Source organism: Nothobranchius furzeri, chromosome 18 (genome assembly GCF_043380555.1).
Source record: "Nothobranchius furzeri strain GRZ-AD chromosome 18, NfurGRZ-RIMD1, whole genome shotgun sequence".
NCBI classification, from domain to species: Eukaryota; Metazoa; Chordata; class Actinopteri; order Cyprinodontiformes; family Nothobranchiidae; genus Nothobranchius; species Nothobranchius furzeri.
This window is the reverse complement of record NC_091758.1, coordinates 44405697-44420221: the sequence shown is the minus strand read 5'-3', so window position 1 is coordinate 44420221 and position 14525 is coordinate 44405697. Positions and strand designations below refer to the sequence as shown.

The 14525-nt window shown below is 44.0% G+C and overlaps 2 protein-coding genes across 4 annotated transcripts in view; one reads left to right on the top strand and one right to left on the bottom strand.

Annotated features, from left to right (window-relative positions):
- The window catches only part of trappc12 (trafficking protein particle complex subunit 12), a 43885-nt gene extending 29891 nt beyond the window's left edge, over positions 1-13994 (bottom strand). Inside the window, exons 1-3 of the mRNA XM_070547111.1 lie at positions 13933-13994; positions 11854-13162; positions 11162-11278 (exon numbers count right to left, since the gene is read on the bottom strand). Of these exons, the coding sequence (XP_070403212.1) occupies positions 11162-11278; positions 11854-13155 (1419 nt within the window). The 5' untranslated portion in view covers positions 13156-13162; positions 13933-13994. The remainder of the gene's footprint in view (positions 1-11161; positions 11279-11853; positions 13163-13932) is intronic.
- Positions 13520-14525, top strand: part of eipr1 (EARP complex and GARP complex interacting protein 1) — a 92510-nt gene continuing 91504 nt past the window's right edge. Inside the window, exons 1-3 of one of the 3 annotated variants that reach the window (XM_054741959.2) lie at positions 13520-13673; positions 14237-14309; positions 14420-14503. In XM_054741959.2, the coding sequence (XP_054597934.1) occupies positions 14268-14309; positions 14420-14503 (126 nt within the window). In that variant the 5' untranslated portion in view covers positions 13520-13673; positions 14237-14267. Of the gene's footprint in view, positions 13674-14097; positions 14310-14419; positions 14504-14525 lie in introns of those variants that run through there. The other 2 variants (XM_054741960.2, XM_070547112.1) reach the window with 2 other exon arrangements.

Genomic DNA, 14525 nt, shown 5'->3' with positions numbered 1-14525 from the left:
TCGAGCTCCACCGTTTAAAGTTCCTTCTCCCTTCTGCCCAGCGGTTCCACGGTTGCTAGGCGACGGAACGTTCGCCGAGGGAGTTCATGAAGGCTGGGCCTGTCCAAATTCACAGCCGTTAACATCCGGTCTACCCGGCCGACGGAGGACGCAGCCCACGTCGGCCGGGTGGGCTGGGTCCTTCGAAGTATGCAGACCCTGAATTGAGACACAGCCATCTTTTCATTTTTTGTAATATCAAATGTATTGACAAGGGAAAAATTATCACGATAAGAGTCAGATATTTCGATAACGATACATTTTCGATTTATTGCCAAGACCTACCACCTCCTAGATAAAATCAGGTGTGTTGAGGAGGGAAACAACCAAAACATGTTCTATGGTGGCCCTCCAGGACTAGGATTGGGCACCTATGGACTTGGCCAGGGCTATTCAACTCCGGGCCGCGAGGGCCGGTATCCAGCACGTTTTAGTGGTTTCTCTAGTTCGACACACTTAATTCAGTGGTTGAATTGCCAGCCCTTTACCTGCGCAGCAGCTCATCAGGCTCTGCAGATGCCTGTTAATAGCCTGCTGATTGAAATCAGGTGTGTTGAAGCAGCGTTAAAACCTGCTGGAAACCCTGGGCTAGGCTATCTAGTTGTAACTATCGCTCTTAAAGTCCCCGTGTGTGAAATCATGATGAAAAAGTGTGACTCTTTAGCGCCATGCAGTTCAGTTACAGCAACGGTGCAGCTATTCTTTTCTACTTCTTAGCTAAATTAGCAGACTCCATGCTTCCAGGGCACACTGCTGCCCTCTGCTGATTCTTTCAGGTTACAGTCATACTCCAAACGGTAACGTGGAGCTCGTATGTCGCTAAACAGCTACTGTATTTTACGATGGTGGGTGACCATGGAGCATCGATCACAGTTTATGTATATAAAATGTATAATTTCAAGTTGAGAGGAATATTTACAATTGATGTTGGTGAGAAATATTAGTGAAAAAGGACACGTTTGTGAAGTGGAAACAGGATTTATAGTAAACTGGTAAAAATATCACACACCGGGGCTTTAAGGCCAATACCATCCCTGGAGTAAAACATATCTATGTCTTTGAGCATTGCAAAAATCAGGTTGGTTATGATTCGCACATTCATTTCAAGGTATACTAAGAGGAGTTATCATATTGTGTACCATTCTTATGTTTATCAAAAAGCAGTTAGAAGGTCACAGACAGCTTTGATTTAAAAAAGAAGAAGACTGAAACCGTTATAAAGTTTAAACAACTCTTTCTAAATCAAAAGAGAAACGCAAGTTAGCAAGTTTGGAAAAAGGTCCAAGATCCCTTAAAGATCCCTCATGCACTTGTCTCTTCAGGAAATGTGCTCTGGTCTCTGGTAAGAATGAAGGCTTGCGAGTCATTTTCAGAAGAAGAAAAGCTCTGGTGCTCCTGTTTCAGGGGGTAGAAGTTAGTTGGAAGAGCGGTGGGTGGAAAACGGGAGGATCACGAGTCTTACTCGATATTCACGAAAAGCAAATGTCTCGCCTTTTACTGAACAACAGCAGCGATACTCTTCTGCTGCTTTCATCAGCTCTTCTTTCAAGTTAAATTTAACTGAATAAAAAATGTAATACTAGACACCTACTGAAGTCGGCACAGGCATAGGAAATGCCATGTACTGGTGTGTGCAACTGAAATCATGCAAAGCACAGGTTGTAAGTGGCATAAACCAACAGACTAGCAGTGACAACATTAGCAAATGGCGTATGACTCAGACAAGAAGATAAATCCTCACACATTCCTATCAGTGTCCATCAGAGTCTAATAAAATGGAATTATCCTCCATGCTAGCAGGCCAGCAGGCTGAACTTTATCTGCACCTTTTCAATAAGGAGTGCTCAGCTGCAGCCAGCGTAACAGAGCAAGGTGAGAACAACTACCGGTGAGGTTTAAACATGCCCTTCAGGACAACAAAAGCTGACGGTGCATTTCTCAGACCCCAGCTTGTGAGTGTAACTGGTAGCGGAAATGACAGCTATGTAGAAAGGTTATGATAATGACAACTAAAGGTTAGAGCAATGATATCAAAGTGCGATGCAGCAGCTGGGTCATTGGAGTCATTTTGGGGTGGGTGAACCAGCAGAGGTGGGTGTTTTTCTCATGCACACAAAATGACACACACACACACATGCATACTGGCCTCGAGCCCAGACGGCATCAAACTGTGGGTGGGAAGAGAGGTTAGACTCTTTGGCAGGCAGTACAGAGGAAAGAAAGTAAGAGACAAAGACGTAGGAGAAAGAGGGAAGGAGGAAGGGAGAAGGTGGTATTGCTAATGAGGGAGACAGATGAGGCCAGCCCTGGGTGGTGCTGAGCTAGAGACAAGCTCGCTGCTGACCACACAACAGTCAGGACAAGAGAGGAGACTGAGGTCACTCGGAGAAAAGAAAAAGAGGAGCTGAGCGTACGCAACGGAAGCAGACCAAAAACATTCAACGTTTTGTCCTCGATGTAAAAGATCTCAGACGCCATACACATTTTTATAGGTACAGTCAGAGTCTAATACTCTGAGTAGTCAGCACAATAAAATACCAAACCAAGTATTGGTTGGTTATTATAACCACTAAAGAAAGAGATATGAGACATGTTACCCATCTTCTACTCTGTAAGTTAAGTTTGAGATGCCACCCTCCAAAAAAACTATTAAAAGCAACAATCACCTGAGCAGTTTTAATAAGACAAGAAAATACATAAAAACAAGCATTTAAACAAATGATCTGCTGGAAAATGAGGCAGCATGAAGTGGAGTATGATGTATTCTTTCCAAGGTGCACTGAGGATACCTCAAGAGATCAACCTCAGAACTGTAGATTATTCTCGCTTTGCAAAAAGCATCTAGAGTTTCAGTCTGGATTACATTTCATCAGAGAGAAGCAGTCGGTTTTTAATAGCAACACCGCTTTGCTCGTCAAGCAAAAGGTTCAAAATGTGCTAAGAAAATATAGACTGCATGTATGTGTGTATCCAGTGCACACACACGTGTGCATGCATGTATGAACAGAGGGTGCATCTGTGGTGACGATAGGTGCAGTCACACAAAGACTCTGCAGCATGACTCATTCTGCCAGCTCATAGCAGGGCTCAGACACACACACACACACATATATATAAATAAACACACACACACACATACATATACTTATACACATACACACACACATATATTTATACACACACACACACATATATATAAATAAACACACACACACATACATATACTTATACACATACACACACACACATATTTATACACACACACACACACACACACACATATATATAAATAAACACACACACATACATATACTTATACACATACACACACACACATACATATACTTATACACATACACACACACATACATATACACACATACATATACTTATACACACACACACACATACATATACTTACACACATACATATACTTACACACATATACACACATACATATACTTACACACATATACACACATACATATACTTACACACACACACACACACACACACACACACACACACACACACACACACACACACACACACACACACACACACACACACACACACACACACACACACACACACACACACACACACACACACACACACACACACACACACACACCAAATAAACTGAATAGAACAAGGTCCTAGTGCACCAATCACACACAAGAACAATGGGTATGTGATTGCGGTACAGAATGCAGCTGATTTGATTCTCTGACCCATAATCTAGTCTTTAATGGTCAGCAGCTTTCTGACATGCTCATTTCCTCATCGCTGTACGACTCGAGTCTGTGTGGGTGCATGTTCTGCTGGTCTGTGCACATCCTCTCATTTTCTCTATTTCAGTCTTCCCTCCCAGCTCTACCAGCTACACCGCCTATGGCAGCTTTGATCTACACATTTGTTTGATCTGGGAAGTTTATAAATTTCATAATTTATTAGTAGGTAAATTAGCTGAATTTGAAAAGAACGCCGGAGATGGAGAGGAAATACGGAGTTTGATCCATTCATTGGCGAGAGTGACTCAGTTCTCCATGAAGTCAGGAAAGCCACACAAAGAGGTCACACAAGCTCTTGATAAGGGAGCAAAGCTTTAGTTTCTTGATAGTTTGTTCTTTAGCTCTCGGCTCTGCCTTCTGGGTCTGCGTATTGTCAGTTGTCTGCCTGTTTGAAGTGCTTTTTCAAATCAAGATGCTGAATCTAAAGCAGTGGCTAAAACAGATGTGCTTTAAAACTCTGACCTTCGAGATATCCTTGAAAACAATTTAAATTCAATTAATATGTTCCCAAGTTATAACAAAAATCCTGCTACGACACTTTACAAAAAAAAAACTAAACAAGCTCATTTCTAGCCCAATTAGATTGATTACAATTCATCTTTGAACATCTTAGGTGTGTTCTTGCTGAGTCGTATCTAATTCCATGTTGTAGTTCTTTTTTAAAACACAGAGCAGTTTTGTTTACCTGTTTTCCCGCTACATTTCGTTTGCGGCTGCAAACTTCCTCAGGCTGACGCTGATGGTGGCGTCACTTCCTTCTCCGTTTATCCGCGGGCAGCAGAGGACGTTGTCGCCCTCTGCTGCCCGCTCTCCCCTCTCCGACGATGCAGTCCCATGCGCGGTCCAACGTGTAAACTCCATCGTCCCTGTTCATGGTCCCACATCCACGTCTCCTTATCTCGATAGCTTCTTTTATCCATCTTTTGTATTTCTGTTGTTCGGTGTTTATGATCCTTGTGTTGTCCCAGTTCATTACATGGTTTTCTCTTGTGCAGTGATCTGTTACGGCTGACTTCTTTATTGTGCTGCTTTCTGCTTCTTCTTTTGCTGCTCTTGTGTGTTTTCGATTTGCCTCTTTCTTGCAGTCCTTTCTCCGAACGCCAACTCAACACACGAACAATAGAACACAGAAAGGAATGCGAGAAAGAGGCTAATCGAAAACACACAAGAGCAGCAAAAGAAGAAGCAGCGTCAGCCTGAGGAAGTTTGCAGCCGCAAACGAAACGTAGCGGGAAAACAGGTAAACAAAACTGCTCTGTGTTTTAAAAAAGAACTACAACATGATTACAATTCAGTTAGTCAGTAAAGTCCGATCTATAAATGCAGCAGTCTGCCACCAACTAATGAACTTTATAGCGAAAAACAAACCCTGTTGGGGAGAACAGTGTACCATACTGAAAAACAAAACAACAACAGCTGCTTGAAAATGAAGTAGTATTGGACTGTAGTGGAGCAACGAGGTGAATTGCGGCAAGCAGTTGTGTCAAAGATGAACAATTTAAAACATCCTATATTTATTCATTTTTATTTTGTTTGGTTCGGTTGTCGGGTCTCAGGGAATCCCAAGGTGCTTCCTGGCCATCTGAGAGACATAGTCCCTCCAGCGTGTCCTGGGTCAACCTTTAGGTCTCCTCCTGGTTGGACGTGCCCAGAAAACCTCACCAGGGAGGCATCCTACCACAGATGCCCGAGCCACCCCACCTGGTTTATTTCGATGTGGAGGAGCAGCGGGTCTACTCCGAGCCCCTCCCGGATGACCGAGCTTCTCTGAGGGAGAGCCCAGACACCTTGCAGAGAAAACTTGTTTCGGCCTCTTGTATCCACGATCTCATTCCTTTAGTTTATGGTCAGGAGCTTTATGTAGTGACCGAAAAAACCTACAGTTTGAGATAAATGTTGTGATATGACTATAAAAAACATATACACCTAGTTTTGCTCCTCCTTTGGACATTTTTCACACAACGGTACTCAACAACACCTGAGTTTTAGCAGCTACTAGCATCTAAGACAGGTGTAGGCATCTTGGGTAGTGAGGGTCCATGTGCCGTGCACACACACGAAGATAAAAGTCTGCTTTGTTTATGCTTAGGGCCAGGTAAGACCCTCCTGTGTCCTCATACATCACACAACACTGTTTTATCTCTGTGGTTTTGCCATCACTGTTGTAGGTCTGCAGTACCTCTCTGGCTCCCCAACTCCCCCCCTTTTATTCGCCTGGTGCTTCAGGGAGCCACCCACACCAATCAGCAGACGGCATATGATCCTCTAACTCAGAAACACACTCACCTACACCATATAGCACAGCTGAAGGAAGGCTGAAAGTACCAGCTTGTGTGTGTTTATATATACACCAAGTCCAGAAGGCCCTTGAAATATGCACAGCAGTCCCATGCATAATACATGGGCACAGCAGGAGAAAAGAACTTGTGAGCTGAGAGGATCTCTGCCTCTCCATCTCCTCAAACCACCCCTCCCATCTTCTTCTCCGCTTTCCCTGCTCTCCACAACGCTGTCTGCTGATACTGCTGTGCATATGTCTTAAATAACAACTGTCTCTCAGGGTCAGCTGTGGGACAAGAATTGTAATGGAGAGGGTGCATGGAGGCTGGGGAGAAAGACGGATAGATGGCAGCAGGAAAAGAGAATGAGGTGAGACTGTGCAGACACAGTGAAAGACTGTGGTTAGAGATGATCTCTTTGGCTAACAATTTAGAGTACGGTGTAACGTCCAGCAGTGGTCAGCTTTTAGGTACAGTTTGACCATTCAACATCTGGTCAAAAAGGAGGCACAAGACTGTATGTGTTCCCTTTAAATTGGCCTGCCTTCATCCCATCAGCTGGAGCTCAGAGTCTCTGCAGCTCTGAACACAGATAACGAAATGTCAACAATAACATTCTTTCCTCAAGGTTCAATCTTTCAGGACTCTTCTTGCCTCCATGTAAGGAACACTCGCAGCCCCGATTTCCTAAATTAGATATGAACTTCTACAACTTATAAGCTTGATAATCATTAAATAAACGTTTGTTTATCGCTATTTATAATTATTATAATATAATGAAATGTTTCATTAACCTGTGCTCAATGATTGAAGTTTGAAATTAATGTTATGATTATGACTACAGTGATTGAAATATGTTTCTGCATGTTTACATGACGAGGTCATCACCATTGGCACTCGCACAAGAACAAGGAAGGTTAAGTTAAACTCTGACACATAGATAGTCCTTTACCCCAGTCAGAGCATCCGTATCAAAGAAGGCGTGTTTCTGAGTTTCTTGGTAACATTTTTCAAACCTGTCAACCTTTGGTTGGCTACACAAATCATAACATGAGAACATCAAAAGTGGATCACTCTCGGGTGATCTCTCGGTTCTAGAGAAAGCTTCAGACCGGCCGCCTGAAGCAAAACCCTCTTTAACCATCAAAGCTTTTGACACGTCGTCAAAACCTTTTTGCACCTGCGACGCTGATACCGAAACAGTTCCCGCAGAACAAGCTGATAATGTTCTGACTCCTTAAGAGTCCGCCAGATGTGCGGTTCCATCCGTCTGTTGTGACCTGGAGACAACTCTAAGACCGGTTTAGTGGGGCCGCAGTTTCTTCTACGGACCTCGGTGCCTGGAAGTCCGAGGACTTCGACATTCCGGATGTATCACGAGGGTCTCCGAGAACGGGTAAAGTAGACACACAGATAGCGTCTGATATGTTTTGATAACAACCTACTCCATAGCTTAACGCAACCCAAATTCTTCTACTTCCATAACTCAGCTCTCCTAGATACGGAAGTTCTGACTAACACCACATTCACACACAGGTTCATACATCATCTTTAGTTCCATCCATCACAGTAAATGTTAGTTAACTTGTCATGTTTTAATTGTTTGTAAAATAAATTCTTACTTTTATGACCCTGACTCTTTTCTGAATCAAAACGAAGTGTGTACGATCCCCTGATAAAGCAAGAACCCTAGAAGCTTCTGATAAACACAGTAAAGACCAAGCAGGGTTGATATTCTATATTTAGAGAGAGTATCACAGCTTATGGGTCATAAGTAGAGTTAATATATATATCGAGCTCTTAAAGCACTCAATTTGCCGAACCCTACAACTGATGTGTTAGGGTGGGCCTGTGTTAAAGCCAAAGTTTCCCTTTCACCTAAATAATTCTGCTTCTAAAGCTTGACGGTTGTCTGGAAAACTTTATAAATTTGAAACCATTTTCTTGAGCCAGTATGTGTTAAAATGACCCTTCACAGGGTTAATGAAAGGCCATCCAGCCCATATCGCCCCTGTGGCCAGGACATTTCTCTTGTGTTACGTGCAAAGCGCTTTTGCTGGCAGTTTCTATAACTGTTTTCTTTTCCAGGTTCAAGTGGCCTGCTACACTGAGGTGAACCTTCCCTTTTTGTCAGTGACTGGCTGCTCAGTACCTGGTTGCCCAATCAGCTGTGGAGCCTGCCTTTAAACAGCCTACACCTGGTGGAAACGGCAGCCATTTTGTTCTGATCCTGCCTTTGAGCCCAGAGCTTAAAGTTAAAGTTAAAGTCCCATTAGTTGTCACACGCACTGATGTGTGTGCGAAATTTGTTCTCCGCATTTGACCCATCCCCTGGGGGAGCGGTGAGCTGCAGACACAGCCGCGCTCGGGAACCATTTGGTGGTTTAACCCCCAATCCAACCCCTTAATGCTGAGTGTCAAGCAGGGAGGCATTGGGTCCCATTTTTTCAAAGTCTTTGGTATGACCCGACCAGGAATCGAACCCTGATCTCCCAGTCTCAGGGCGGACACTCTACCACTAGGCCACTGAGCTGGTAGTTTGTCCCTGTTCTTTAGTGTAAAGCTGAAGCTGAAGTCCTTTTGAAGTTGAGTTTTTTTCTCTTTTTTCCAAGGTTAAGAGTTCAGTTAGGGTGCGTTTTGTTTTATTTATTTCATTTATTTGGTCAACCCACAGGTCCATTCTTTTCCCCCACATTTCTTTTTATATATACACACAACCTTCAGCAAATAAACCTTTTGCTCTTTAGCAGACCGGCCTCCTCCATTATTGTGACTGTCATGTTGCTTCCCCTATACCCTAGACTGGGGGGCATGTAACACCTTGCAACTTCAGAGTGCCGGTCCGGTCTGCAGGACTTAAAAAAAAAATAGAGCTGGCATACCTGGCGCTGCAGTCTGCTTTCAGCAGGTTTTCTGCATGTTTTAGATCATGAACACAGCTGATTTTAACTGAGTGATGAACTGTTCCTGTAGACACTAATGAAGGCTGGGAGACATTTCTGCTGTTAGATTAAGGCAGTGGTCCACAAATGGCAGCCCATGGGCCCTCTCTTTGTGGCCCCCAAACCCTGCGTGTACCCCTCACCCCCACCCCCGATGGCTGACCGGGAGGTGTAGGATGGAGCTGAGGAAAATAATCAATGCATGAGATGCGGGCATAAACGATTTTGCATCATAGAAGAGTACCATAATCAATTATGGTGGAATGTAGTTTAGTTATTTTAACGGCGGCTCCAGCGCAGCATCCAAATCTGTCAGAGCTGTGTTCTCCACATTTACCGGGTAGGAAACTTTGATCCGCTTTTATGTGGTACTGCAGGGCTGAGCACTGGAGTTATAACCTGAGAACGAACCCGAACCGAATCAGCCCGACCGGTTCTGTTGGATTTGGCCCGTAAATTATGTTAATTGAGCGGGTTGCCACGCGGCGTGCTCCGCTCGCTCGATCAGCCAGAGAGACAGAGAGAGAGAGAGAGAGAGAGAGAGAGAGAGAGAGATTGTCTGCTCAAACAAGAGAGAGGATCGGAGGACGCTCCTCCAACGACGCGTTATTTTCATAATTTCATTATTGTTTCTCCTGGAAGCGCTCAGGTAGACCGAGTGCTGTGATGTTGGGAGATCCGGTCTTGGGGAGGGGGCGGGGTCAGTGACGGCAGCTGCAGCGTAATCATCTGTCTCTTTTATTTAGGGACACTGAGAAGTTAAAAGGAGAGAGAAATGGAAGATAGAAGTTCTTGGTCCCCTTTATTCTTTTGTTTCATGATGATAAACTGATGTTAAATTCAGCTTAAAGAAAAACTGGAAGCTTTGGTTCATTTTAAGTTACAGGAGGTCTTGTTTCCTATCTGCTCCTCCAGAGACAGCATGGACATGAGGGTTACATAGTGAAGGTCACACAGGACAGGTCACTCAGCCGAGCTGGAGGGGGACAGGTGTTGTCCTGCTTTATATTGCAAGCTTGTGTGTTATGTGTTATGTGTGTGTTGGGGCGACGGTGGCACAGGAGTTAAGAGCTCGCCCCGTAATCGGAAGGTTGCAGGTTCGAGCCCCGCTCAGTCTATTGCTGCTGCTGTGTCCTTGGGCAAGACACTTAACCCACGTTGCCTGCTGGTGGTGGTCGGAGGGACCGGTGGCGCCAGTGCTCGGCAGCCTCGCCTCTGTCAGTGCGCCCCAGGGCAGCTGTGACTACATTGTAGCTCATCCCCACCAGTGTGTGAATGTGTGTGTGAATGGGTGAATGACTGATTGTGTTGTAAAGCGCCTTGGGGGGTTCCAGGACTCTAGAAGGCGCTATATCAAATACAGGCCATTTACCATTTACCATGTGCGTTACTGCCAGCAATCCAAACAGCAGCAGCAGCCCCCCCCGGCCCTCTTGCTTCTGGGTCTTTTGTGTGTGGCCCTCGGACCATTATAATGGAGGACCCCTGGATTAAGGTGTTAAAAATATGAACGCACGGCAAGGAGAGAAGTTTTAATTTCAGTTCTTCTAAATGTACCCAAGGGGGTGCTAGAAGCAAGCCAAACTGCATAGTCACCCTTTTAAAACCTCTACCTTCTCAGTGGCCCGGTGGTAGTGTCTGCCCTGGGACTGGGAGATCGGTGTTCAAATCCTGGTTGGGTCATATCAAAAACTTTTGGGGGGTTAAACCACCACATAGTTCCCGAGCACAGCAAATGGAGGTAAATTTCATTAGTGTGTGATGATGACACTTTAGCTAGTCAGACTGCTGTTCTAAAATGTTCCAGAAAGCTCCAGGAGAACCCAAAACAGCATCAGTTTGTATAAACGGAAGGAAGTGTGTTGCAGAAAAGAACTCGATTTGACCTACTGAGAGTTTTTAATTTCGGCTGATATAGAGAACATTGGATATATCGGTCAACCTCTACAAATAAGTGTATGGAAAAGTTAATAAAAAAAACTCGTCCAAATAAACGAAAAAAAAAGAGCAAACAAAGGTTTGATACAAAAAATGCTAATTTTGGTTTTCTGATTCTCAGAAGTAAGACTTTTAGAAATAAGTTGAAATAATAAGATAGTGACTTACAACCAGCTGTTTGAGGCCAACAAAGGACTGTTCCACTGAGCTGGCGGTGAGAACCTGGCGCTTCATGGCTGCCTGCTCTCCCAGGAAACGAACCATTAGGTCTTTCACAGCATCCCCCTGCATCAAATCACATATTTAACATGGGTTGTAAAAAAGCTGCAGCATACACTGAAGAACGCTGACATTTGTACACCAGGGTTAGCCTGAGAGCAAACTACAGATGTTTACGTCAATAGATCAAGTAAAAACAAGCTTTTGAAGGGAAGATGAAAGTGGAGGAATAAAATTATATAAAATGGAAATCAATAAAAACAATATCTTGCTGTAAGAGGAAAAAGCAAAAACTGCAGACTGCTGAATATTTTTTTAATAAAGCTGTAAAATAGATCTAATTCACTGAGTAAAAACCTTGATTTTTATTCATTTATTCAGACAAGCATTCAAACATATTGTGAGGGGAAAATAAAGATCATTCTCAGCAGCCCCCAAAGACTGTACTGGACAAAAAAGTCAACTGATTCAACTTAAACGATAACAGATTGTTATGGCAGATGTGTGTGGCTGTTTAAGGTGGTACAGAGAGGGTTTATGTGATGACGTGTGAAATTTCAGGAGTTTCTTCAGACAAACATGCCACTCTGGCCTTTTGCAACATGTAAAATTACTGCATGCTGTCTTGGGGATAGTCCTACCTGCAGGTTGTCAAACTTTAATCCAGGCATTGTGAGTCTGTTGGTGTCTACGTATGCTGGGCCGTACTGCTGGGTGGCAACAGAGATTAACATCTTCCTCGTCTCCTCGCATGGCAGCCAGGCATCATGACGCCTGTCCACCTCACTTAAGCTCAGTGCTGTTGCAAATGGGTCATCGGTGCCCGAGAATACAGCCTGGAGCTGGTTAAAGGGCTGTGCTTGAGGAGTTGAACTAGCGAGATTTAGAGATGGGACAGTTTGGGATATAGGAGATTGGGGCTTGGTGGTTGGTTCAGTGACAGTGGGGCCAAACACTGAGACAGGCGTAGGAGCTCCGGAGTCCAAAAGTCCTCCTGGGGTGGAAATTGAGGAGGAAGTAGAAGAGCGCTGGTGCTCGGGTGTGAAGCTTAAGGGTGCAGGGGTGGAAGCGGGAGACACATCTGCGTTAGGGTTTGAGATGGAAATGAAGGAAGATGGGGCAGTAAAGGAATCAAAGAAGTCAGAGGCTGGATTGGCCTGTCCGTTATCAGTAAAGAACTTACTAAGACTTGGGCTGGGCTGGCACACCAGCGGGGCAGTCATCTTACTGGGAGTCACTGCTTCATCACTGCCTCCACCACTCCCCGTGGTAAAACTAGGGGACTTGATCAGAGTAGGCTGAAAGCCATCAGGTGCCAGGGACTTTGGCTGTGTGCCCTGGCTAAATATGGTGCACACTGGCACAGGCTCATCTTTAGGACTAGTCCCTTTGGGTGACTGATGTTCTGGATCCTCACTCTTGATAACAACAGGACTATGTGCTTCACTCTGAGGTGAAACCACTATTTGAATTTGCTCTTCTATGTCAATCTCTTCTTTTATGTCGTCTTTGGTACATTCTTGCTCCTTTTGATCCACTGGCACTTTAATCTCAGTTGTATTCTGTCCAATTTCACTTTCTTCCTTTTTGTTCCCTGAGGATCCATTCTCCTCCAGCCCACCATCCAGGAAGGAGTCAATAGGACCCACATCATCCTCCTCACTGTTATTGGGCGAGTCAGAGATCATGACACTCTCCATCATCTGGTCATTGAGTCTATCCATCAGGCTCTCAGAAAGTGTGGCACTGCTGTCCTCTTGTGGAGTGACGAATTCCCCTGCACCCAGGTCAATGCTGTCCTGTTGGAGCAGGATGTCATCTTTGGGAGGGGTCTGGATGGTGTTAGTTGTATCTGTCTCCGGGACAGAAGCTTCATTGCTGAAGTCTTCCACTGTAATGCCCAAAGTAATAGGCCGCTGGGCATTACCCTCCCCTGTATCCATCTTACTGCTTATGAAAGAAAACAACAAATGTGTTAGGTCAGTGATGAATTGTTTTATTTGGAATCTCCAAAACACTGATTTCTGGGTTGAGGGTCAGCATTGTGTTCTATTTTTCAACAAATGATGTTCAAGTGTACTTTGGTTACTGCTTGATTCAGTCTACTATGTTCGAAATCTGTCTGAAGTTTCTGATAGTGGTTGTGAGGAGTGACTCTGAATAAACTAACTGAGGGGAGGATGTGATTAGAATAAACTCGTATAACATAAAAACACTTATTTTTTCCCTTCTTAGACAGCAACGTTCAACTGTGTGTATCTGTCTGCTGAATAACTTGAGCAGTGGCAGTTTACCTGACTAGAATACGCAAAGTCTGGATATGAAATCGTTAAAATTGCGTTTTGTTTATTGCGCTTCATATTTTCAGGAAGTTGGACGCATCCCCTTCCTGTCACTACTTTCAAACACCTGTAATTACACGCATGCACCGTTAACATTGTATCACAGCTACAGCGATAAGGTGAGTTTGAATATTTTTACTATTTCACGCGACATAGATGAAGCTATGTTGCTCAGGACTGCTATTTGATGCTAGGAGGCTATGATGCTAATGCTACGTAGCTGTGTGGCGTTACAGGGCGTAAAATAGCAGCTGTCACACTACAAAAATAACTACTAATAATTCAAAACGAATGGGACACGTCACACGTATAGTCAAAATAGAACAAACAACACATTTTAAGAAGAAATACAAACATTAAAAATCGCTAATCTCTTACCTTACTGCAGCTGGACGAACAAAAAAGCAATGCGCATGCGCCGCGTAGGGAAACAGTGTACAATTGCCCGGATGTGACTATATGGTATTCTTCACGGCCTTTTACGTAAATTTCAAACCCATCCTTACGTTTCAAATCCGCTGTTACGTATTTCAACCAGAGTGTACGTTCTTTTCTCTTGCATTTTTTTAAATCGCGGAAGTGATGCTACTGTTTCTTGTTTTTAACACTACTACGTTTCACAAAAACAGCAACTTAAAGGGTTTCGGGGTGTTTTATTTATTTTTTTATTTTAATTTTAAAGGATAGAACTGAAGGCTGAAACAAAGTGAAGAATGGAAGACGACGCTCCTGTCATTTATGGTCTGGAGTTCCAGGTAGGCTGTGGAGTCCTCTCTTGTTACTCCATTCATTACTCTCCTCAGCTATGCTCTCTTCTGCGGTTCATTATTTAAATATGTTCCTGTCACGTTTTGTTTTTCTGCAGGCACGTGCACTTACTGCCCAAACAGCTGAGACTGATGCTATCCGCTTTCTCGTGGGGACACAGTCACTTAAATTTGACAACCAGGTAAGAACACTTGTTCACTTCT